At 47.4% G+C, this 24021-nt stretch overlaps 2 protein-coding genes across 2 annotated transcripts; both read right to left on the bottom strand.

Annotated features, from left to right (window-relative positions):
* Window positions 1–3320: 3320 nt before the first annotated feature.
* KRP23_5822 (Titin) lies at window positions 3321–7244 on the bottom strand (the record flags this gene model as incomplete). Its single annotated transcript, XM_067890936.1, has 10 exons — window positions 3321–3736; window positions 3810–3909; window positions 3977–4122; window positions 5083–5611; window positions 5674–5720; window positions 5784–6051; window positions 6120–6388; window positions 6455–6608; window positions 6674–6760; window positions 6831–7244. 10 exons carry the CDS (start codon window positions 7242–7244, stop codon window positions 3321–3323), a joined length of 2430 nt encoding a protein of 809 aa, XP_067745340.1.
* An 8524-nt stretch (window positions 7245–15768) lies between these two features.
* Window positions 15769–23933, bottom strand: KRP23_5821 (Titin; the record flags this gene model as incomplete). Its single annotated transcript, XM_067890935.1, has 17 exons — window positions 15769–15806; window positions 15893–15927; window positions 16518–16626; window positions 16691–17344; window positions 17401–17442; window positions 17518–17524; window positions 18479–18643; window positions 18709–18761; window positions 18843–18952; window positions 19319–19340; window positions 19423–19794; window positions 19871–19957; window positions 20940–20982; window positions 21966–22285; window positions 22359–22539; window positions 22608–22795; window positions 23762–23933. 17 exons carry the CDS (start codon window positions 23931–23933, stop codon window positions 15769–15771), a joined length of 2598 nt encoding a protein of 865 aa, XP_067745339.1.
* Window positions 23934–24021: the final 88 nt, after the last annotated feature.

The following is a 24021-nucleotide window of genomic DNA, read 5'->3' as shown; positions in this document are numbered from 1 at the left end:
ACTCGCTAGTTTCTCAGCGTAGAGACCACCACCGCTGCCAATGTCACGATTCACCGCACGATTCTCGACTACCAACAGGTATGAACTATACAAGTATACCGCACGAAGTAGGATCCCCCCACCGTAGTTATTTGCTGAGTTGTTGTAAAATACACAGTTGACAAGATCAATCTCCGGTGGATATAGCTGCAAGCTTTCCGCAAACAATCCACCGCCACCATCACTTGCCACATTTCCCACCACAGCTACATTTTTGAATGCCGTTATGTTTCCGCCGCTTATTGTGATTCCGCCACCTTGTACAGCGGAGTTGTTTGCAATCAAGGAGTTTGAAATCGATGTATGGCCATTACCGCTTACAAACATCCCCGCTCCTTGTCCGACCTGCAAGTTTCCATCCGAGATTTGAGTACCCGATAGAATACACGTGTCTGTACAATTAAGCAGCACATTCGCTCCATTCCCCCCTTGAGGACTGATGGCATTCGCGCGGATACGGGAAATTTTAGTCGCAGTATCATTCCACCACAAGAAAGTAGCCGGTAGCAAATCACTCTTTATGTAAACTCCACCAGCGCTTGGGGCTACATTGCTGGCGATTTCCACATTAGAGTGATACAATGTAGCATCCTGAACCATCAACCCACCCCCAGATTCTACCGCCTGGTTTTCTGTCACCCAGGAATCTCGGAATACACAATTCGCACCAGAACCGAAAAAAAGGCCTCCTCCCGATTTCGTGGCAGTTGAAGAAGAGATGCCAACATTTAGTGCGACACATCCTTTAGCCTTAAGAGCTGCGAGCCCGCCACCGAGAGGTGCACTGCCGCTAGTTATTATCGCATCGCTGATAATCGTTCCTTCTCCGTCAATAAAGATACCTCCGCCATACTCGGCTGCAAGATTTTGGGAAATTGCTGCTACATACAGAGTGATACCAGTACTCTCTGTACGTGGAGACTGGTGGAACGAGGAGGCATTAGCATAAATTCCTCCACCACGAAGCGATGAACAATTTTGAACGGTCAATGCATAATGCCTGACTTCAGCGCTTGAAATTGATACACCCCCGCCAACACCAGACGGAGAAGAACACGACTTGATCGCAGTAGATTTCAATGATAAGATGCCCGTCTCCACTGATAAGCCTCCTCCTTTCTGCAATGCTGTGTTTGAATAGATAGAAGCTCCCTCCAGCATCGTGGAACCCGAAGTAGCCACTCCACCACCTCGATCTCCCACATTGTCACTAATGGATATGCTACCAGAAAGGGTTGAGTCGACAGCGAACACTCCACCACCAACCACCGCGACATTTTCGGTCACTTTCGTATCTGTTACTGTGATCGTCGACGCGTTAGTATATAACCCACCGCCACCAATGGTTGCCTTGCTTTTAAAGATGTGGATCGACGTTATCGTCAATAGTAGCGCGTTGTGTGCGGAAATGCCTCCTCCTTGAGGTGCCGAGCAGTTCAGTACGTCAAACAACTGGAAAGAACTCTGTGTTCCACTAAGAAAAACACCCCCTCCTGCAATGAGAGCTTGGTTGTCACGAACCACTGATGATGGCCCACCATTTACTCCTACGACTGTGCTAGAATCGATGTACATTCCAGCTCCGATATTTGCTGTGTTTTCACTGATTAAAGCACCTGATATCGTGAGTTTACTTCCAGCTCTGACATAGACTCCACCTCCTGTAGGTGCATTGCATCCCTTGAGAACTGCAATGTTCAAAGCTGCCGACGTTCGTGAAAACGCAGCACAACCCCCAGACAGTGTAGCTGACGAAGCGAGTACAGCGATACCGTTGATGGTTGGACGAGTCCAATCATCGACATACAACCCTCCTCCAGAAGCTATACGAGCAAGTATTCGCCAACTAGATGTTAGTATCCAATACATGTGGTGTGGAAATGTTAAAGCATCAACTTACCTGCTGTGCACTTGGAGATCTCCGACCCTAAGCTGCTTTCAAATGTACCGTTAGACCCCACGTAAACTCCGCCACCATTGCGGTCGGCATGATTCAAGCGGACTGGGGAGGATTTCAAAAACACAGCTGCAGTATTTTGTAGTGCGATCCCCCCTCCGTCGTTGGTTGCTCTGTTGTTAGTTATTTCTACATTCAAGAGCGTTGCTTTTCCATTAATTGCTGCCATCCCTGCACCAACTAGAGCAGAATTTTGCACGATGGTTAATGTCTGCGCATCGAATTCCCCACTGGAACATATACCACCACCATTTACAGTAGCCAAATTCCCCCAAAGCTTGCTTGTAGAGTCACCACGTACACTGGCGGTATTTTGAGCGAATATGCCTCCGCCTTGACTTGCTGTTGAAAACTGAATGACGGAATGATCGAGAACGAGACTTGAGCTATCCAGAAAAATAGCTCCTCCATTCATAGCAGCGGAGCTGTTTTTAATTTGAGTAGCAATGAGGGTAATATCTGAGTCATAGGCATAAATTGCACCTCCAGACTGCTGCGAAATTCCGTTGGTGATGTATGTGTCCTCAATTTGTACTTTTGCGCCAGATACACTAATTGATCCACCATCAGCACTAGTAATAGCGTTTTCTAGTGTGAATCCAACTATCCGAACCGTGGCGCCGTCAATAATTAGGCCACGGTGTAAGGTTTTACAATCAATGACAGTGGCTGCAGCGCCCCTCAGCCCGCGAATAATAATATTCGATATTGACACTGTCACACCGCAGTTATCAGGTCCGTCGTACGCACCAGGATAAATTAGTATTGTCTGGCTGGACTGCACCAGCTCTAGAGCTCGTCGGAGAGATTTTACAGCTTTCGGATCTGTTCCACTTTGAGAAGTGTCCATACGCTGACCGGTTCCCTGGATATCATCTCCATTTACACTTACCACAATCACATCGTTTTGAGACTGAAGACAAACTGGATCGCACGTCGAAGAAGTACACGTCGTGGTATCATCTGGACAAATGACAGCATTGCTGCAGCTTTCCCCAACAAAGCCGCTAAAACAGGAGCAAAAACCGCTTCGGCAAGCACCATTTAGTGAGCATAGACCACTCGACGAGACTGGACATGGCACCGTTACAGCTTGTACGGCGTCTGAAGAATCCACTGATTCGTAGTATAGTGCCATCCCTTCGTAGGTTATACTCCCATCTGATGTAAACGAAAGTGTGACGCTATCGATGTTAGCTGCTGTTGATATAATAAAGCTTCCTTCCCGCTGGCACCCGCCTTTCCATAGCTGGGTAGTCGTTCCGCTCGTTTTTACACTGACGGCTAAGCTATCGTGATTGCACTCGAGAGAAAACATTGTGATCTAGCCATGGTAGCGGTTACCAGTAAACAGATTAGTACCCACGCAGTTAGATGTCGAGCAAGACAAGAAACCTACATTTATCAAGAGCCCGGCTTGGTCTTCTGGACTAATAGTCCACGTCTCGTGATCGGAATTGTGGTAATCGTGCCAATGAATATGGCCTTTGCGACCAAAACAATCAAAGCCGCTGGAGATCGGAGCTGTTGCAACAAATTGAGTTGCTTCGCTGAAGTCACTTAGCGTTCCGTCCAGCTTTTTTACTTGAATTTTGTAGGCATACGTAGTACCAACTTCAATAGTATCTTCAAACGTGATGTCGTCTCCATTGTCACTTAGCATTTTTCCATTCCGATACAGAAAGTAGCTGTTCGCATCGTCCTCAGCCTCCCAAAAAATGATTGCCACTGTTCGTGAATCTACACATAACGCAAACGCGTATCGTTAGCAACAAGAAAGGTTGACACATCTGAAATTACAGAAAGCGCTTACGACATCCAACTGCAGGTGGCCGAGGCTGGTTGGACGATTGCGGCGTTTTGAAGTAGATGATCTTGCTCGCTTTCCCTTGCAGACCATCCCCAATTACTCGCTGTTGAATACAATATAATCTGTAAGTTTGCTTCACTGACCATGAATGAACGATGAACCAAACTTACCACAGTAGCAACATAATCTGTTCTTGGAGTCAGGCCGGTGATAGTGATATTCTGTTGCGCCAATGGAACGCTACCTGAGAGCATCGAATTAGTTGTTACTTCTACCACGTCCACGCGATAGGTGTCAACATTAGCCCCGCCGAAGTCTATGCACGCATTCCATTCGATGACTACCAACTCGTTGGACACACTCGCTATACGGGGGTTCAGAGGCTCTTGGGGGTTTGAAATTTTTCCAGTTGTGAACGTAACAAGGGTACTGGGCGGAGACTCTCCGATAGGGTTGTAAGCAATCAGAGTTACTCCGTAATCTGTTACAGACATCAAATTTCCAATGGTGCACGATAGAATCATCCCTTCGCAGCTTCCTACTTCCTCATCTGATCTCGTCATACGGAGTCTGTATGATAATATGGGAGCTCCACCAGTGTCCACTGGGTCTGTCCACGCCAGCTCTAGAGCACCACCAGTAATTGTTACTACCGTTGGCGGCACAGGTGCACCGGGAACGGAAACCACTGATGTTGTGCCATCGATGCCGTTGGTGATGTCACTTGCCCCCACGCCGTTAGTCACTTGAACGGTAAATGAGTAAGTCACCGAGGGGAATAATCCTCCAGCTAAAACATAGATAACAGATTCTCCATCCGTCGCAAGCTGCCTTGATATCAAACGGCGAGCTCCCATAGATACAGTGGACAGTAGTAATACTGAGTCTGCTGGTAGTTTCACACCATTCGCGTACACAATACACGATAAATCGGCAATCTTGATGCCACCTGTATCATCCGGTACACGCACTTTTAAAGTTACTGCACCTCCGGACGACTTGATAACAACCGGTTCTCCGGGTACTGATGGCAGTGTAGCGGCCACAGTTGAGAAGCTTCCCACTTCAGGATCCGATCCTGTTCCTAAATTATTTACCGCATACACTTTAAACTCGTACTTCCGTTTTGCAAGCAATCCCCCAAAAGAAACGTCGGTCGTTTCCACATCTTTTACCAAATCCACCTCACCACTCGTATCTTTCGCGTACACTGAGTAGGAAGTGATTGCACTACCGCCGTCGTCATCTGGACTATTCCAAGTAAGATGAATCATACCCCCTGTTACATTTGTTGAATTCAAACCGCTTGGGGGCCCTGGAGAAGACACCAGCGTTGTTCGGAGTGGATAGACCGCCGAGGAATTGGAGTACCCGACTTCGTTCATACACGTAGCCTTGAACAAATACTCAGTCACCTTCTCTAGCTTAGTCTGCCAATACGCGTTATCCGTGCCGTTATAAACAAGAGTCCAAACTGGTGTTGGTCTGCTTGGGCTCATGTACACTTGATAATATAGATCACTATCGCTACCCCTGTCGTTCGGAGCTTTCATTTCGACGTGGATTCCACCTCCGGTTGCTCCAGAAGCTCGTATCAGTTGAACTGGGTCTGAAAGGGAGGCTACGTCCGTCTCAAACGTAGCCCTTTTAGGAATATCGTCATCCATGCCAGGACATGCTGACGCATCATTTATCGGAATATAGTAGAAGTTGTAGGTTGTTTCAGGCGCTAGACCCCCAATTTGCACTGTGACTTCGAGGGCAAAGTCATCTTGTGGTAAGTAACTGTACAGTGTCCCGTCCACCTAAAGTATATGTGATGGCGTTAATCATTAGTTTCCCGATAATTGCATTTTTACATTCCCACCGTGTTGTCGTCAATGTAAAACTCGTAGCTCGTTATGGGAACCCCACCTGTATCCCGTTACAGCATGGGTTAATCTCGCTCAAGACAGAATACGCTATCGTGCAACTTACCAGTGTCGTTCGGCCAGGAAATGCGTATATTAAGTGCCCCGCCTGTCGAATAATCCAGTACAGGTTGTGGTGGGACCCCTGGTCTTGTTGGAGCCAGCGTAGTGAAGTTTGCGACGTCACTGTATGCACCACGCACAAAAATGTCGTACACATCGAAGTTCATCAAGTCCATGATAGCTATGGATCCGTCACCTGCACTAAGCGATGGCAAGTATACTATGGCCGTGCTCGATTGAGTTTGTGATGAGTCAACCTCGAAGATATATCCCTGTATTCGTTAAATGCACGGTAAGATGGTTAGCATGGAAATCATAAAGAAGGCTTAAAAGCACTTACTCCGAAATCGAAGTACCCGGTTTTAGTCAGGATACTTGAATTCTTCTCGAAAAGAACAATACTTGAATCGGAAAGAGAAATATTTCCTTCAGCAAGTGCGTTGACATCTTCTTTGAGAATTGAAACTCCAACCATGTCATAGACAGTATCCGCTGCCAAACGAAAAACTGTGATGTCTAAGCCTTGCGTGTTGCAATATGCCTGACGAAATCTCTTTCCCGTTCCTTGTTCCCGGTAATATATCGTGTATGATATGTCTTCGTAACCACCTGCATGTAGGTGTCTCAGTAGGACTCTCCTTTGGATCATAGGAACAACGGGTAATAAATACGTACCTGTGTCAACTGGAGGCTTTAGAACTAACGCTATTGCTCCACCCGTTCGCGAAAAAGGAACCGTGGGGAGTCGAGGCGGTCCTGGACGTGATAGGGGTCCACTTAGGAATGCGAATGACTGGGACAAATCTCCCGGACCGACAGAGTTAATAGCCTGTGATAACGTAGAAGTATCGTCAATCTTAACTAGTCAAGTCGTTGAAAATAAAACCTACACACCTTTGCTTGGAGATTATAAACCGTATTTGCCTTGGTAACACTGACACGGATCAGCGATGAAGGTAGTCCTGTGCCATTGTAGGCCACCTGGGTAAACAAGCATCACAGTGAGCTTTTTTCGACGGGTAATGTGGCACCATCGGGTTTGAGTACTAACCTTAGTATTTTCATTCTGGTCAGCAAAGTACAAAATGTATCCTGTTATAGGGGCCCCTCCTGTATCCAGGGGAGCGGATACATTGACCGTAAGCAGCCCACCCGTTCGATTGACTAACGCAATCTGTGAGACTGTTCCCGGAGATGTAAGATCGATAGTCTGGAAAGTGACGTTGGGGCTACTTGGACCACGCCCAATCGCATTAATGGCTGAAATGTTTATAGTGTAGCTGGTCAGGGCACTCAATCCTCCAAAGGGTAGCGAAGTCGCATTCGACGGCGTTACTATCCACTTCTTAGTACTGGCAGTACGAATAGAAATGTTGTAGCCTATGATCCAGAGATCTTGGGCACCGACGTTGACAGGAGCTTCCCACTTTAGTAGCAGCATTCCTCCCGTTGCTTTATCAAGCATAGGTGATTCAAGTTTCCCAGGCGCACAGCGATCGCCGTCATCGATCACTACAACTCGAATCACACTATTCGTTCCAATTTGAGCTGCTCCGGCTGTTATTTCCAAGGACAGATAGAAGTACAGATATGGAAAGTCATATGCATCGTTATCCTTAATCACAATACTTACCGTTTCGAAAACCTGATTGTCGATAAAGTTGACGGAGTCGATAGGTAAACGAAACCCGATTTCAGGTTGCGTTGTGCTTGGGAGACCACCAAATGCAACAACCCGCACACTAGTTGCTGTACTCTTTCCATTGAGGCGTTGCAGAGGAAGCGCTAATACTCGAGCATTCTCAATGACAACGGCTTCGTTTTTTGCAAACCCGATCGTTCCAGCATCTCCGTCATCCAAAATGGTGAGTGTGATAGTTGTCAGTGGGAATGGATCGCTTCGATCGATAGTTGTGTCCTGGAGGAAAAAAATGATTGTCCGTGGGGCTGACTGGTAAATTTCATCGTTGATTACAGTCACCACAAAACTTTGCTTTATGAGATCTCCCACAAATGTAAAAGAACGCTCCGACTCGAACGGTAGAGTATAGTCCAGATCCTTAACAGCTGTCCCTCCACCCACCGAAATGCTGCATGTGATCGTACTCGAAGAACCATTTACTCGAAGCAAATCGACTATAACACTCGTGACATTTTCAAACACAGTTGAAGAAGCCAAATTAAAAGTGACGACGCCGCGTTGAGTTATATCCGTTTCAGTATATACGTCTGGTGTCCAGATACTTGTTCCCGCGGAATTTCGAGCACGCACACGGATTGCATATATGTTTCCTGGCATTAGCTTGGATATCTCTATAGCGGTGATGTTTGCCTGAGTTGTACTCGATTCTGTTGTGTTCAGGTTGTCATAGGAAACATCGTAGACGACATCATCCCCTCCTGTATCCGTAGATGCACCCCACTCCAAGAAAACCGAAAACGCTGTACGCAATGCGACATTAACAGTGAGGGGTTCCGAGGGAAGCGTTGCAGGAGGTGTCAATACTTCCAACACATCGCTACGAGCACCTTCAGCAATTATCGCTATGGAAGAAACGGCCGAGACAACGAAAGCGTACACCGTGCCAGCACGCAAAGGCCCTAGCTCGATTAATATGGAGCGGCTTGTTCCATCCCCCAGTGCCGTTTGATCCGTAGGACTTATATCAGTGGCGTCATATTTTGTTCCATTCCGATACACAATTAAACGGGAAATTGGCGCTCCGCCGTCATCAATTGGCAGATATAGCTTCAGCGCTATCATCCATGCTGACAAAGCAGATGTGGTGTCTTGCTCAGGAGCTCTTGGCGCTGCCGGGCTAACTGTTGCGCCGTTTGTCACTGTTTGAGTAGCCGGTATGCTTTCGCCAACGTCGTTTTTAGACATCACACGAACAGTATAGCAAGTGTCAGCTCTGGTACCGAAAATGATGTAAGATGACCGAGTCTTCTCCAAAGATTTACTGAATACAACACTCGAATCAACTAGCACCTCCAGATCGAAGAATGTCAGATCAATACCACCTGTGTTTGCATCAGGGGACCATGTTACCGTAAGATTTCCACCTTTTGCAACAACATCAAGTTGATTAGGGGGGCTAGGTACAGTTGCAATAGTTGTAGTAGCTACAACTTTTTCACTCATCGCTCCCATTCCAACCGTGTTAGTTGCGTGAACGGCATACACATATTTCATCTGTGCGAGCAGATTTTGATCGTCTACATAGTCCACGGTTGCGTTTTTTGATACGATATCTGCCCTAAAAAGGGAGTCACGATATAATTTGTACATCGATATGGGGGTTTCCCCACCATTGTCTAAAGGCTTCTGCCACGATAGGCGGATCGAACCACCAGTGCTACCAGTTTGCATGAACTGAAGGGGTTGACTCGGAGCAACTATATCTTCTTTAGTAGCTGCAAGTACCAGCTTGCTCGATACACTTGTTCCTGCACCGTTCCACGCGCAAATCGAATAGCCATAAACTGTTTTTCGCGTTAATGATCCACGAGAGAAGGTCGTACCTGTACCATTGTACAGGAGATCACCGGTGTCAGAGTAAAGCAGATACCCTATAAAGGGGTCACCTCCTGTGTCTGCGCTAGGAGACCATTGTATTATCTGCATTCCAGATGTACTGACAGCTACTACCAAGTTCCCAGGTGTATCAGGGAGTGACACCAGAGATTCGGTGCTTCTGTAAACAATATTTCGCTTGAGAAGTGCAGTGGGATCTTCACATACACTCACGTCGTTGACCCCAGACACAGAAAATCCATAGCTTGTATTCGCCAGTAGCCCCACCACTTTTGCGGTTACTGACGTCGCGTTAACACTGATTCCAGAAACCCTTTGCCGGTTTTGTGCCTTGATTGAATTCCCAAAGGAAAAGACAACGTCGTAAGCTGTAACATCAGCTCCTCCAAAATCGACAGGGGGCGTCCAGGAAAGTGTGACTGACCCTCCTGTTTGAGAAAGAGCTTCAACGTTTGTTACTTCGTCAGGTAGCGACAGAAATTTGGTGGTCTGAACAAACACATCACTCAACTCACTTGTACCCTGGCGACAGCAAACGTATAAATGGTGTTAAGAAATATGGGTTACAAACATCTCATAGTCAGACGTACCACTTCGTTGGTCACTTTGAACTGGAGCTTGTAGGTTGTGGAAAACGTTAAGCGTGTTGCGTAAAACGATGATACTGCACCTCGGTAAACTTGACGAAACGCATTCGGGAATTGTGCAGACGTCATGAATAGAGTAAAATTTAAAATGGGAACGCCGCCGATATCCGCCGGAGGTGTCATTTCGACAAGCAGTGCTCCACCTGTTATCTTTGTCGTGTTCAAAGTAGCAGGCTTTCCAGGTGTAGAAGCTGTCGTAGTTGTCAATTCGATAGCAGTACTCACGATCCCGATCAATTCGTGTTGGTTGATAGCTTCTACAGTTACACTGTAGCTACTGAGCGCTAAGAGGTTGTAAATTGATACGGAACACTCATTTACAGTGTAGGTACCCACAAGCGATTTGCCATTGCTTGTGCTCACTGTCACACGATAGCTGGCTATAGCAGCACCACCTGAATCAAATGGAGCTGACCACGACAAGGCTGCCATTCCTCCCGTTCGTGACAGAAGCTGCACATTAACAGGATTGGATGGTATTGTTGGTCCACCCATAAGGATCGATATTGGAACTGAGTATGCCCCCGGGAAAAAATCGTTTCTCGCTGCAATAGAGATGTTATACGCTGTTCGTGCTGCTAACTCTGCAATCAGAAGGCTAACGTCTGTTACGGATTGCTCACGCACTAACCCGCTTTGCAAGTCCACCACACGTGTCGTATAAGATATGGCTCCAGGGTTTTTTGCTCCAAGGTATTCAGGTGCTGCCCACGAAATTCCAATCACTCCTCCCGAAACTTTATCAATGTGAACGCTGGTGGGAACGCCCGGTGGCGACTGATCTCCGTCATCATATATATAAATCGAAGTCGTAAATAATTCACTCAGAGCGAGGCGTCCTTCAAGTACACTCAATTTGAGTTGGAATCGTTTTTGCTCTTGATAGATCGTATCGTTTCTAATGCTAACGATTAGTGATGCCTGTTTCTGTCGGTCAGAAAACACAATCGTTTTATCAACAGTATAATCGACACCATCAACGGCACCGCCAGGAGGATGGAGCGTATCGATAGCAACAGTTCCACCGCCGCTAAAAGCCAATGTTCTCACAATTGTTATACTTAATGTTGGCATCGATTCAGACACGGAATAGTTCGCCAGCTCAAATCCAACCACACCTGCATCTCCATCGTCTGTGATAGTGACACGAACTTCAGATATGTTCCCGATGACACCCGATTCAGTGCCGCCCTGTTGGATCGAAACAGAAAAATAATTGTCTGGGTCATCGATCACATCGTTGTTAATGATAGGGATACTTATCGTCTGGGAACTCACTCCGCGGTCGAATTCAATTAGGCCGCTAGATTCAGTGTAGTGGATACCCGGCAGGGCCGTACCGCTGATCGTTTCATACGTACATTGAGCAGGCATAAATCCACCCAGGGTACGTACCACTGTTACAAGAACGAAGGGGTACCCTTCCGATACTGTGACCTCGTCTGTTTCAAAGTTAATTATTCCGGGTGACTGTGGGTCGGTCTTTACGACCACACTGGTAGACCACGGGCCTTCTCCAATGTTGTTTGTTGCGCGTACTTGAATCGAGTATTCCATATCCGGTAGAAGATCAACCAATCTTAATGGACTCAAAATATTTGCAATCGTTCTTTCATCACTGGCGTTTAAGTATTTAACTTCATAGCAAACGTTGGCTGCATCTCCGCCAGTGTCATTTGGAGCCATCCAGTCAATTTCAATTGTTTCGTACGTTTTCGTGACCATCCTAAGATCCCAAACGTCACCGGGTTCCGTAGCTGAGGATGTTTGCCCGACTAATGCATCACTCCATTCACTTTTTCCGACACGGTTAATCGCAGAAACAGTGATGGAATACCACGAGAGGTATGTTAAGTTAACAAGAACAAACTCACGGCTAGACTCTTGTACAACGTACGCAGATGAATCGTTCGCGAAAAATCTATATTCCAAGATCTTGCTACCTCCAAAATTGACAGGAGGAATGACTTTAAATCGCCATCGACCTCCAGTCACATTAATTAGCCCTGGGGCTACCATGATATCAGGAATTGTCGCGCTACCGGTGGTGACGGTCAACGTGGCTGAATCGCTTTCACCCACATCGTTGCCGGTTTGAACAATAATTGAATATTCAGTTTCAGCATAGAGCCCTGCCACCGTGATGATAGAAGTAAAGACTTCATCGACCGATGCTGTGAAATCAAATTCAGTCGTCGTGAGATCTTCTACTGACACCGTAGTGTAAGGTTTCGAAGTGGTAAAATTGCCAACCAGTGTATTTTCCAGCAGCACTGTAAACCGGAAGTAACGAACAGGAATACCACCCGAGTCAGCAGAACGTGTCACGTTCAACACGATGAACCCTCCGCTAACGCTCTCTGTTATCGCCAATGGAGCAGCGGGTTCGGAAGCATCTGCACTAGTGGCAGTGATCGAAGCTGAATCCGTACCCGTACTAACATCATTCGATGCGAGCACAGTATAAGTGTAGCGGGTTTTCGCTACTACATTTTTCTGGTCTTGAAAACTCCCTGTTGTTACTTCGTCAACTAAAGTACCATTGCGTAACACCTTATAATACTGAATGTTTGCCCCACCGGAGTCGTCAGGCGGATCCCACGCTAATTGAATTGCGCCGCCAGAACGAACATTTATTTGTTGCAGATTTTTTGGAGAGCCAGGGGCACTCGTCGAGCTAGTAGTCACAAGCACCGAATGTGAGTATGTTCCAGAACCTCGCGAATTTTCTCCCGCAACTGCGAACTCGTAAGGCGTCAAAGCAGCAAATCCATATAACGCAATCGAGCTCGATGCTGTAGCACTGACATTTGCCATTAGTTGGAGATCAAAGCCCTTCATTCCTCCGCGAACTAGATACCAACGTAGCGTGTCTCCCCCGGAAGACCGAGGAGGGTCCCACGCTAAAGTAACAGATCCACCGGTCACCAATTTCGAGCGAAGGTTTTTCGGCTGTGAAGGTGTAGAGGTATCAAGGGTCGTAATATTGAGTTCATCACCTGGTGTAATGAACTCGTCTGGTCGACACAGTGTGCGAAAGTTGTAAGCCGTGACGCTGATAGCGTATTCAGTGTTAGCGAGAATATTCAAGAGCAATGCCTGTCGTAGTGTAGAAGAGCGACCGTTGTACACGATCTCAGAGAGAGACCAAGATCCGTTACTGAACATGCGTCGTGACTGCAACATGTACCCCACAATACCAAGACCCCCGGAGTCTAGCGGTGCTTCCCATTGTAGCGTCAGCTCTCCTGGGTCCTCCACCAGTACAGTCGGTGCTACCATTCCGCTAACTGGTGTTGGACCGGAGGTAATGTATGCTTTTGCATCACTCTGCTGGCTCCACCCCTATAAAGAAGAAGAATAGTATGGGTTAAAGCTGAATTAGCACCACTCGCTACAAGTTTATGCATTACCTGCGTATTTGACACGGACACTCTAAGAAAGTACTCCGAGCTCGATAGAAGGCCATAGATGGAGACATTGGCGACACGTCTATCGTAAGGGGGGCGTTGAATTCCATCCGTTTTGTACTGACGATAAGTCAAACCTTCTCCAGTGTTGCGAGCAATATCAAGAGTGTAGGTTGCTAGGTCTGCACCACCACAATCAACAGGAGCGATCACACTCACGTGCAAAGCTCCACCGGTAGCGTAAATCAGTTCAGGGGGTGGAGGTCGCTGAGGTTGCTCTGCATCGCTAGTCAAAGCACTAACACTCGAACTTCGTCCCACCAGCCCACCGCTGTTTACAGCGTGGACACTAAACAAATACGTTGTAGCCGCTGCCAAGAAACTAATTGACGCAGTGAGCTCAGAACTAGCCGTCTCAATGCTTCGCTCTTCGTTGGTAGCTTCATTCAAGACCGTTATTTCGTAAGCGCTGATCGACTTACCTCCACTATCGAGAGGCGATTTCCACAATAACTCGACATAGCCACTACTAATAGTGCCAGCGTTCAGGTCGACAACCTCGCTTGGAGCTGAAAGCGCCCCAGTTGAAATGTTTATCGTCCTGTTTTCCCCTGGTCTATATGAATTATTGACCGCAACAACAGCAACGTAGGTGGAATCAGAGACCAGACCACAAACGTTGAGGGTATCCGATGGACTCGTATATGAAGCTTGAAAGCTATTGTTGTATATGCTCGCAATGTATTGAGGCGATGCCACAGCTTCTCTGCCCATAAAAGTTGGTGGCTGGAAAAACAATTCGATGCATCCTCCAGTGGAGGATTTTTGTGCAACTCGAGGGCGACCAGGAAGACTCAGATCTCCTTTATCCGTAACAACCACCGTCAAATTATTGCCGTCAGAAACCGCACCACCTGTCGCGTTCACCAGCGATAAAACAAAATGCCTGGACTCGTATTCTTTGCTACTTCGGATACCAACGGACACGGTTGCACTACCCATGTCATCTGCAAAACTCACGATCTCTTTAAGTTGGTTTCCACTAATGCTCGAGCTTATAGTTGATAACAACGTCACAGACACCACCCCGCTAACTCGACCGGTACGTAAAAGGACAATATCGATTGATCCCATATCCTCAACTACTGTCACATGTGAGGTGCTGAACTTCAGGACTCCAGCATCTCCGTTGTCATCAAATAAAACTTCACACTGAGTATCGCTGACCTCGCTAGTTGTTGAATTCACAAGAGTAAGGTTTATCGACACCGGTACAGCTTCATACAGCGCATCATCGAACCCTGTAATAGTGATCATTTTCAAGAACTCTCCAGCTTCAAAGGTGATTTTTCCTGCAGACACAACATTTAATTAGTTTAAGATAGCAGTGAAAATGACAGCGATGGTTCCGATATCGATATACCTGCGCTATTACCCTGCTCGTCAACAGAGCAAGTTGCCCCAGCAGTGGTTGGTGAGCAAGACCACGAAAGTACTGTCGTTCCAGAGAATATCTCAAAATTTGTTTCGTCTTGCGCTGTTGTACCATATACTCGCGCAACTTTCACGTGAATATCGCTGCCTTCCATGCCATGATAGATGGTTTCAACAAAGCCAATTTTTTCTGGTATTCCATTGTCCAAACTGCACGACTGGTTCACCCAATCGCTTGGCCCTCCAGTTCCAACTGCCCGAGCAGCCACATCGTAAATGTAGTCGTCTTGTGCTGAATCAAGTCCGCTAATTGAGACTGTATCAGGACAGTCGTATTTCAAATCTGCTAGAGAGCAATACAAGGTGGTCTGAAAAACTACATCGCCAGATACGATGTTCCTGGCCTCCACCTCGATTGAAAGAGATTCACCACCAGTTACCGGTGGCGGAATAAGCTCCAGCTCTAGCGTTGTAGATGTTGCACGTAGCAGCGATATGTTTGGGCTTGAGGGTATACCACTCTGGGTAGTAAAACTTATCGTGCTCCAGTCACCTGACAAGGTTGAGCTCTTGGCTCTAACGTCGACTTGATAGCTAGTCGACGCTTCTAAGCTAGAAATTGTGATGGAGCAACAGGAAGCTGTATCTTCAATCAACGCAGGAACCTCGTTGACCCGGAAAACGCGATAAGAGAGCGTAAGATCGGCATTTATACCGCCATCATCACATGGTAAAGCAGCAGATATTGTGGCAACCTGCACCCCTACAACAGGCTCGAACAGAGTCACACGACCAGGAGGAGTCACAGTTGTCGTCATGAAGGAAGATGTTTCTCGATTGACAAGTCCCGCCGCATTTTCGATCTCAATCGAATATGTGTAATCAGTACTTGCGTGAAGGTCTCCACAATGAGTGAAAGTCAATGCTGACTCAGTGTCGAATAATTCGTATCCATCTACATTAAGCGAAATCCGCACAATCGGAACACCTCCAGTATCCTAGGACAATTCACAAATTGTCAGTACAAACCAACGTGATAATCAATAAATCGAACATGGTCTCTCAAACCCTGTCTTGCACGTACCAATGGAAGTGTCCAGCTCAAGGCGATCGATCCTCCTGAAGCAGACACAAGGTTAAGCTGCGGGGTGCCAGGTCGCCTGGCATCACTGGTGCGGACGGTGATACTGCTCGAATATGAACTCGCTCCTTGTTTGTTTATTGCCGCCAAGGCTACAATATACATCGTAGCGTGAACTAAACCTTCAACACGACATATATCAGCCCCTGCCACAGAATTACATTCCATCACCTCAATCAGTAGAATACCACACGTAGCTCCGTTACTTAAACAACAAGTTTGCTCAGTATTACAATCCCCCCACGTGCATGGGGTTGTTGCTGAAAGCGCAGCGAAACCACCATTCAAACCAATTGCGTACGAACACGTAGAACAGCCGGATGCGCTATCAAAGCAGGAAGATAGCGATTGTAAACGCACTGAATAGGTAAGCGACTTGACCGGATATCCACCAGCTAGTAAAGGCGCTGAGAATGACAACTCCATGTATCCTCCACCTACGTCGCTCTCCTTGACGTTTGTTGGCATAGCAGGTACCTCGGGGGTGCTGGTCGTAGCATTTATCACATTTTCGTCCTCCTTACTCGTTATACCGTACTGGTTAATCCCAACAACAGCGAATTCGTACAAAGTTTCAGCAAGAAGCCCTCGAATCAAATATGACGTCGTGTTTGAATCATCCGATCCATTGTACACCAGCTCAGAAGACTTAGAAGTACGTTGGTATACTAGGTAGCCTACAAACCGATAAACGCTGTGATTATCGTGATCTGCATAGTGTAAACAAAGAAGTAAACTTACCTGATACGGTACCTCCTCCAGAGTTCAGTGGTCCTGCCCAGCTTAAACTCAGCGAGCTTGAACCAATGTTGTCGATTTTGAGGCGTGCAAATTTTCCTGGTTGGCTTGGTTCACCTGTCGTAAATGACTGCGCTTCGCCAAATTCAGAATCACCCACAGTGGTTTTTAAAGAAACTTTCACGAAATAGCTCGTGTTTGCGAGCAGACTTGGAACAGTGATTGTTCCTGCATCTAAGGCAACTGCGAAGCTCGCATACAAGACTCCAGTTGACAAAAAGACTCCAACAGTCATGCCTGTAACTTGAGTACCGCCATAATCGTTTGGGGGTGTAGCAGTAATGACCGCAGTACACCCCGCCAGTTGCAGCAGGGATGGACGTGGAGGTGGAGCTGGAATCGCGGCAAAGCCCGTTGACTTGGTAACGGCATCACTCTCCAATCCTTCTTCTGTCAATGTATCACAAACAACATCCGCTTGAAGTGCGAGCACTTTGAAGGTGTAATCGGTTAGTGCCCGCAGTGGGACGTCATCTACATCGCGCGTCACGGTAGTTGATGTGATCTCGTTAGTACTTGATGCTTCGACACTTGTTATCTTCGAAAACAAATTATCCTGAAGCATGAAGATGTTATATCGTGCAATCGGAAGACCACCTATGACGTTATGGTTAGTGCTTAATACCTCGAAGTGGTTTGTAGCAAAGCATTACCTGTATCCAGTGGTTCCTCCATCGTCAGTGTAATTGATCCTCCTGCGGTGAACAAGATAATATGAGCGGGGAGGGATAACAGAACGGTAATGTAATTTGCAAACTTGTGTATCCTACCTGTTGCCTTGGTAGCCAAAGGCACTGGAGTTTTGCGTGGCATTCCTCTATTTCCCGTCCTCACAGAAATAGGGATACTAAACGCACTTTGGATGCCGGACTTGCTGGCTAGAGCTATTCGAAAGACGTAGGCAGTATTGTGGCGGAGCTTATAAACAGTTGCCGATGTGCCGTTGCGCCGGTAAAATGACTTCGTGAAAAATGTGAGAGAAATCTCGCGATGCTCGATAACGACCACAGACAAAAGTTTGTCAACAGCTAAAACTGTAGTGTCATCTAGCACGAGTTCCACGGTTCCTCCGGATACAAATGAAATGTTTGGTCTTTGCGGTATCTCAGGTGAGGGCTCGCTGTACACAGCTGCCAATAAGAGCGAGTCGCTGTAAGGTCCCAATCCAAACGCATTTCGAGCCTGCACAGTTACATTATAGCTGGTTTGCATCTCTGGAATACTTAGCGTCACTGACAGGGTCGTTCCATCACTAGTACCTTCCATCTGGACTCCATTCATAAAGACCAAATAACTTAAGATTACAGACCCTCCGTTGTCGTCAACGGGGCTCCACCGGATTTCAAGCGACTGATCTGAGCGTTCTACGACACTGATGTACTCCACCTTTCCTGGGACTGTAGTATTCGAGGTGCTCGCAATGAGCGCCCCAGTGATGTCATACTCTCCGCCATCTTCAGATACAAACTCGACATAAATATCGTAATCCACAAGTGGAGACAGCCCACCAACGCCCAATGGGCCTTTTCCGTACACACTTGTCACAACATGTAGTTTGCTCGAGATGCTGGACCCGCATGTTTTCATACTTCCATCGCCACAAGCCTTGTCACAGGTGTTCGCTGGCAATACGTCAACCTCTGCTGAAGTCAGTTTGTAGAAGCAACTCCCATCTCCAGCAACCCCGAACGCAAGGATCGGACGAGTATTTATGACACTTACGTTCTGTACCATGAAGTCCACACTGTTTCCACTTTCATCTGTCCCCGAGGGGAACCAGTTAGTCTTCTCAGCAGAATTAAAGGGCAGACGCAGGATCAAATCAGTGTCAGCGATGTTCCTTTGGTACGATGCATTTACAGCCAACGTGTCGCGTGCCACTTTCCAAATGCGAACCTAGTACACGAAGCAACACGATGAGTAGGTAGCACTCGTCCATAATAGAAGTGTACATATTTTACCTCATCCATTGCCCCTTGTAGAACAGATGCATCTGATCGAACGTCCATTGTGTCTGACAAACAAATGGAGGGCAGCAGCAGCACAATTAGGTTAAACCAGCTAAGTGCGAAGGAATATCTATGCGCATTCGTACCTCGTCCGAGTTGCAGATATGCGTACGCTGGTATATTACAGTTGTCCTTGCTTAGTCGGCCATCAGCCACCTTGACCCCATTAGTCAAGACTGCCACCTCGTCGTTTGCACTGAATACAAGCGCGAGGTGAGACCATTTTTGCAGTGGGACTCCGTGAGGAACTCGAAGTTCATTTTGACAATAGGATATTGCCAAATAAGTACTTATAGAAACAGCCAGATTCCCCTCCACAGCGCCGAATAGTAGTAAGAGCTGCTCGCCACTGGTACCAAGGTCGTCTAACCACACCCAGAGTTCAATCGTAAACGCATCTTTGACCGGGATAGACATCATTTGTGCACTGCGAACAATCGAATCGGAAGTAAACTGAAGCTGAGTTTCGACAGCCGAGCACAAGGTTCTGCACTGGCTCGGACTCATGGCTCGGATTCCTGATCTGTCTTCGCAGGGGTACATTGTCGTTGTGGCCTCGCACCCAAGATACTGAAGACCGTCACCTTCCATGAATTATATAACCAAAACGTTAAGGGGTGAAACAATAGTGCATGAATATAAAATGGGTAGAAATGAGAATCTTACCAGTGAAGCGAAGAGCAGGTGATTCGTTGCTGTTCAGTGTTTTTACGTACACGCGATACCAAACCGGCTCTGGGATGGATTCTGCTGTGTTGATTTCTAAGTAGATCATACCACCAGTAGCACGAATATACTCAACCACCCCTACTGTACTCTCCTGCGTATAGTCTCGAAGAGCGATAGTTTTTAAGTACAGCCCATCTTCCACGGCAACTACTCCACGGAAAATGATCTCGGCAGTCGAAGCATACGCAAGGGTTATCGGTGCCACAGCAATATTCCACTCACTTGGGTTAATCGCAGCAGACTCACTTGACCATACCCGTCTAGTCTCACTTGAGTTCAAAATGACGTCCGTGCTAATACTCGAGAAATCTATGGATACCACACAGCATGAGTCAGTAGTATTCCTTGATAATCAGAGTGAAAAAGAACATGGTGAATTCCGTACCGGATGACAGTTGATACGAGAAAGACAGCGTAGAATTGCCTTGGAGCTGCGTTGGGAGGCTCCGATAAATTGCCTCCCCAGAAATTACTGTTAGGCTCGATGGTTCAGCAGTGGAGATCCACTCAATCTCTAGTTCGCGAATAGTTGACAAATCAATGCTAAGCTCTTCGATCGGAATTACACTATTCATAAAACCAATCGCTGAAACCACAACAGCAAAACAAAGCGTTCCGGTGAAGGCACTACTTGGAGTGACAGAAAATATAACCTGCCTCGCTATATCGATATCATCATCGCGTTGGACGAGGAAATAGTAGCGTTGGTCGTCCAGCGAAGGATGATATTCAATGCCATCACGCTTGATGACAAGCGCATCATCTGTGGTGTTCACCGAAACAGCTAGTGTCAGATACTCGATCTCAGAATCATTGGTAGCTATCACTGGAATTGTTAGCTGGGCAGGTGAGCCTTGGAGAACCCTTCGGCTGAAAGCGTATGGAGCTGCAAACACAGGTTGCGAAAGCGAAGGTAGCCCCGATACTACCAAGTTTTGCACAAAGACACAACCAGACTCTGCATTGGACTCATCTTTCCAGTCAAGCATCGCATCAACCAGAAAGGATCCATATTGCATCGGTGTAAATGTGAATTTACTGGGGTTCAAGACGATGGACGAAGCAGTAGTGTTGTACGAACTCACCTGAGCAAGATGACCATCGATTTCGAAGGTGCCAACATTCGGCAGTAAGTCGACATCCATAACCAACGTGATGCTTGTTATGAGCTGTGAATTGTGTAGACTCACGCCGAGAATTGTTTGAGCGAACTCAGCAGGAAGAATATCGATTTTCTCTCCCTTGCGTACCACTAGTGTGCTGCCGTTCGTTTGCGTTACCTCGCAAAAGTGAAGATCGTAGGATATCAGACTGGACGAACTGATCATCCAAGAAAGGGTATCATCACCTTGCCGAAGTTGAGATACAATGACATCAACAGCGAGAGTGGAAGCAACATCTTGACGCTGAGCGATTATCACTCCACTGTAGGCTCCTGTGGCATCATCACTAACGTCTTTCAAAAGAGCCGCGCATTCTTCGTTCGTCGATCTCGCACTTCCAGTAGTTTGAATATCCAAAACAGAACAATTCTTGATAGTGATGACCACGCTTGTGTTAGTCAAGACATTTGAATAATTCAACGCCAACTCCATAGATTCGCCGACCAGTGCGTTTCGCGCTCCGATAAGAATCTGGTTCAGTACTGGTGTATCGAGCTTTGAGATCACAGTCCAACTAAGTGGTATACTGGCCGATACAAGAACAGCATCATTGGAGCTCAAAATGTCAACCTGTACCTGTGCCTGAATGCTCTTCACGTCCGACACGAGTCGGACCAACAGAGTCTCGTTGCAGAAATGTTCAACCGTTGGGTCGTGAACATCGGACACATCTTTGGTTCCTGTTGATGGTACTTCCATCGTCCTAATCGCATTGCTTAAAGCAAAAATCGTAAAGCTTGTAATGCAAAGAGCTGATCTCGCTTCTACCACGTTCGGAAGAAGGTCTGCGACCAAAAGACGAAGCGGCGTATCATCTTGTAGATCGACCGTTTGAGGTAGCAACTTAACGATAACCGTATCAGGATCGAAAGTAGTCAATCGGCGGATATCTGGAACTCCGGCATCGGCTTCAACCTCTTCGTTATCAGTGTACATGCTTTTCAATCCACTCTTTAATTGTGAGCTGCTGGTTTCCGGAGGTTTTGTAGATTGCAAATCGCCAGCAATGGTCACGACGAACTTCTTAGAGTATTGATTCACTTTCCCTGCCACCCTGACGCCAACTTTGATTTCAAAGTCACTTTCGCCGACGAAAGATTGCAGTATATAAACCTTCACCAATGAACTACTTTGCAGAAATCTCCAAAACGTCACGGATTTCCCATCCACCACATTTTCCATTGCTGAAGTGCCATCAATTTTTGCGTATTCAAACGCACTGTTGGCACTCCATAATGCTTCCATCGACACAAGATCGAGGTTGTCAATTGCACCTCGTGCTTGCTTGATGTCTTCCAGTACATCCTTCAAGCGTACCAGCACAGGCTCATTCGGCAAAACAATCATAATATCCCCACGTGGTAACGCAACACCTAGACGTAAGCTCGGTGATGTAGTCCGCTGGATTCGAGAACGACCAGCTACTGTAGGAAGCATTTCGATAGAACGTGGTGTTACTTTCGGCGGATGCTCCACCTCAGTCAAACGCCGAAATGATGGAGCAGCAACAGACTTGGCCGCCACAATTAGTTCATTCCCCTCTTCAGATAGAAACAGTAAGTCAGAACTCTCCTGGAGATCGGCGTGGTACCCGCAGCGTCCCACCAGGTCAAACAAACACTGACTACGATAAGCACCTAGAAGTCAACCGAACCAATCCACGTCAGTTAAAGTGATAGCATCATATCGCAGCATAATAGGTTGTTTTACCCTTCAAGTACTCCGTCACGGGTACGAACCAAAGCGAGACGATACCAGTGCTTGTAGTCTCTTCACTGCCCACGAACGTGACTGATCCAGGTGTTGGAGGAGAAAATATCGTGGGGGGCAAGTCGTTCACTGAGGTCTGCACTTCGAAAATCTGCAGCGATATCCTAGCCGCAGCCTGGATCTGTGAGCATCGGGCAGAAAAGTCTGGTAAACTGGTCCCAACGAAGCAAGTGCTTCAAAGTCGCCTACCTTGACAGTCTTGATTGCAGCTTCGGTATCCAAAGCCAGAGTAACCTTTGAAATCCTTTTCTGTAGGATTTCACTCGACAGCTCTGCAGTCTGCAGCACAACGTGTTCCTCACCGTACAAAGTTACATCGAGAGATTCAGTCGACGCAGTTGCTGAGCTCCGATCTGTAACGAGGTACAAGTCGACAACTGACCGCGAACGAAACTCGGTTAGTGCTCACGTAAAAGGAGAAATGAGTCATTCTCGGCCCACCATTGCAGAGGTCCCACGTTCGGCCCAGCACTCCATCCGCGCAGGGGTCGGAAGGGTCCACTGCACATTCAAACGAAGCGCTTGCGCTCGTCTGGGAGCAAGCTACTGTCGTGTTTGTAGCAGGCTGAAGAGTGGGTTGGCAAGCGCAGCCTGACCGTGACAGAACCTGTACGGCTTGCACCAATGTGAACCAAGTGCACACGAGCGCAAGCAACATCACCGGCAGCAGAGCCATTTTTTCGTGACTGTCCCTCCCGTGTGGCGTGTCAATGGTCGGGGGATCTTCGTGACCCGCAAAACAATCAACGGTCGAAGTTAGAAAGCGTAGAAGGCGTGTATTGAGTTAGCATATTTCGGCTGCGTGAAAGCGGCTTTGAAGGCGGGATGCATAGTTGGTAGACAAGTCTCCGTCAAGCAAAGCAGTCTTATTCCAGTGGTGGGAGCCATTAGCAAGACACAGCAAGCCTGCTGGACGCAAAGTGCCAGGAACTACTGGCAAGCGTCTGGGATCCCAGCGCCCGGACGACTCCTAGCCAGACTGTCGCTTCCTAGTTATCTGCACCATCAGAGGCAGCCTCCACACTCTGAACGCTGCCATCCTCTGCACCCTCAATTCAAGAGAGAGTGGCGGCTGTCTGGTGCCGAAACCTTGCCGACTCGAGGTCATGGCGCCTCTCACTGAGTGACGACCACAATGGCGACGGTCGAGTCGAAACCGGTCCCAAATATCGTGTTTCACTTAAAGCAGCTTAAGCTTTCGTCAAAGCGTTCGTCCCATTCAGGCGTTTTACTAGTAGTAGTCCTACCGGTAGCTCGCCGCTCGCGACTGTTTTCTATCCTTCCAAAGTAGTTTTTGGCGTCGGTTGTTGCGTGGCGTACTGGCACGTTGAAGGCCAGCGCACCGGCCTCGAAGGCGTCATTGCCTACGGGTTCGATCCAGCGCCCTCGGCTCGAGTTGACGGGCGTCCAGCTTCCCCCGCTCGAAATCACCTCTCGGCCATGGTCGTCATGGGCTGTCTCGAACGAGGGGCGAGGTGTTCGCCCGCATGAACACGAAACCTGCTCACGCAGCATTGGCGATGGATTTCGTCGGCAGATATTCATCTCACCACTTCCGGCCTCCTGCCGGGTACGTCAGCCATAAAATAGAAGAGAAGCGGCT

Source organism: Phytophthora ramorum, assembly GCF_020800215.1.
Source record: "Phytophthora ramorum isolate Pr-102 chromosome Unknown Phyram_PR-102_s0005, whole genome shotgun sequence".
NCBI classification, from domain to species: domain Eukaryota; phylum Oomycota; class Peronosporomycetes; order Peronosporales; family Peronosporaceae; genus Phytophthora; species Phytophthora ramorum.
Note: the sequence above shows the minus strand (reverse complement) of the source record. Positions and strands in the feature narration are given on the sequence as shown.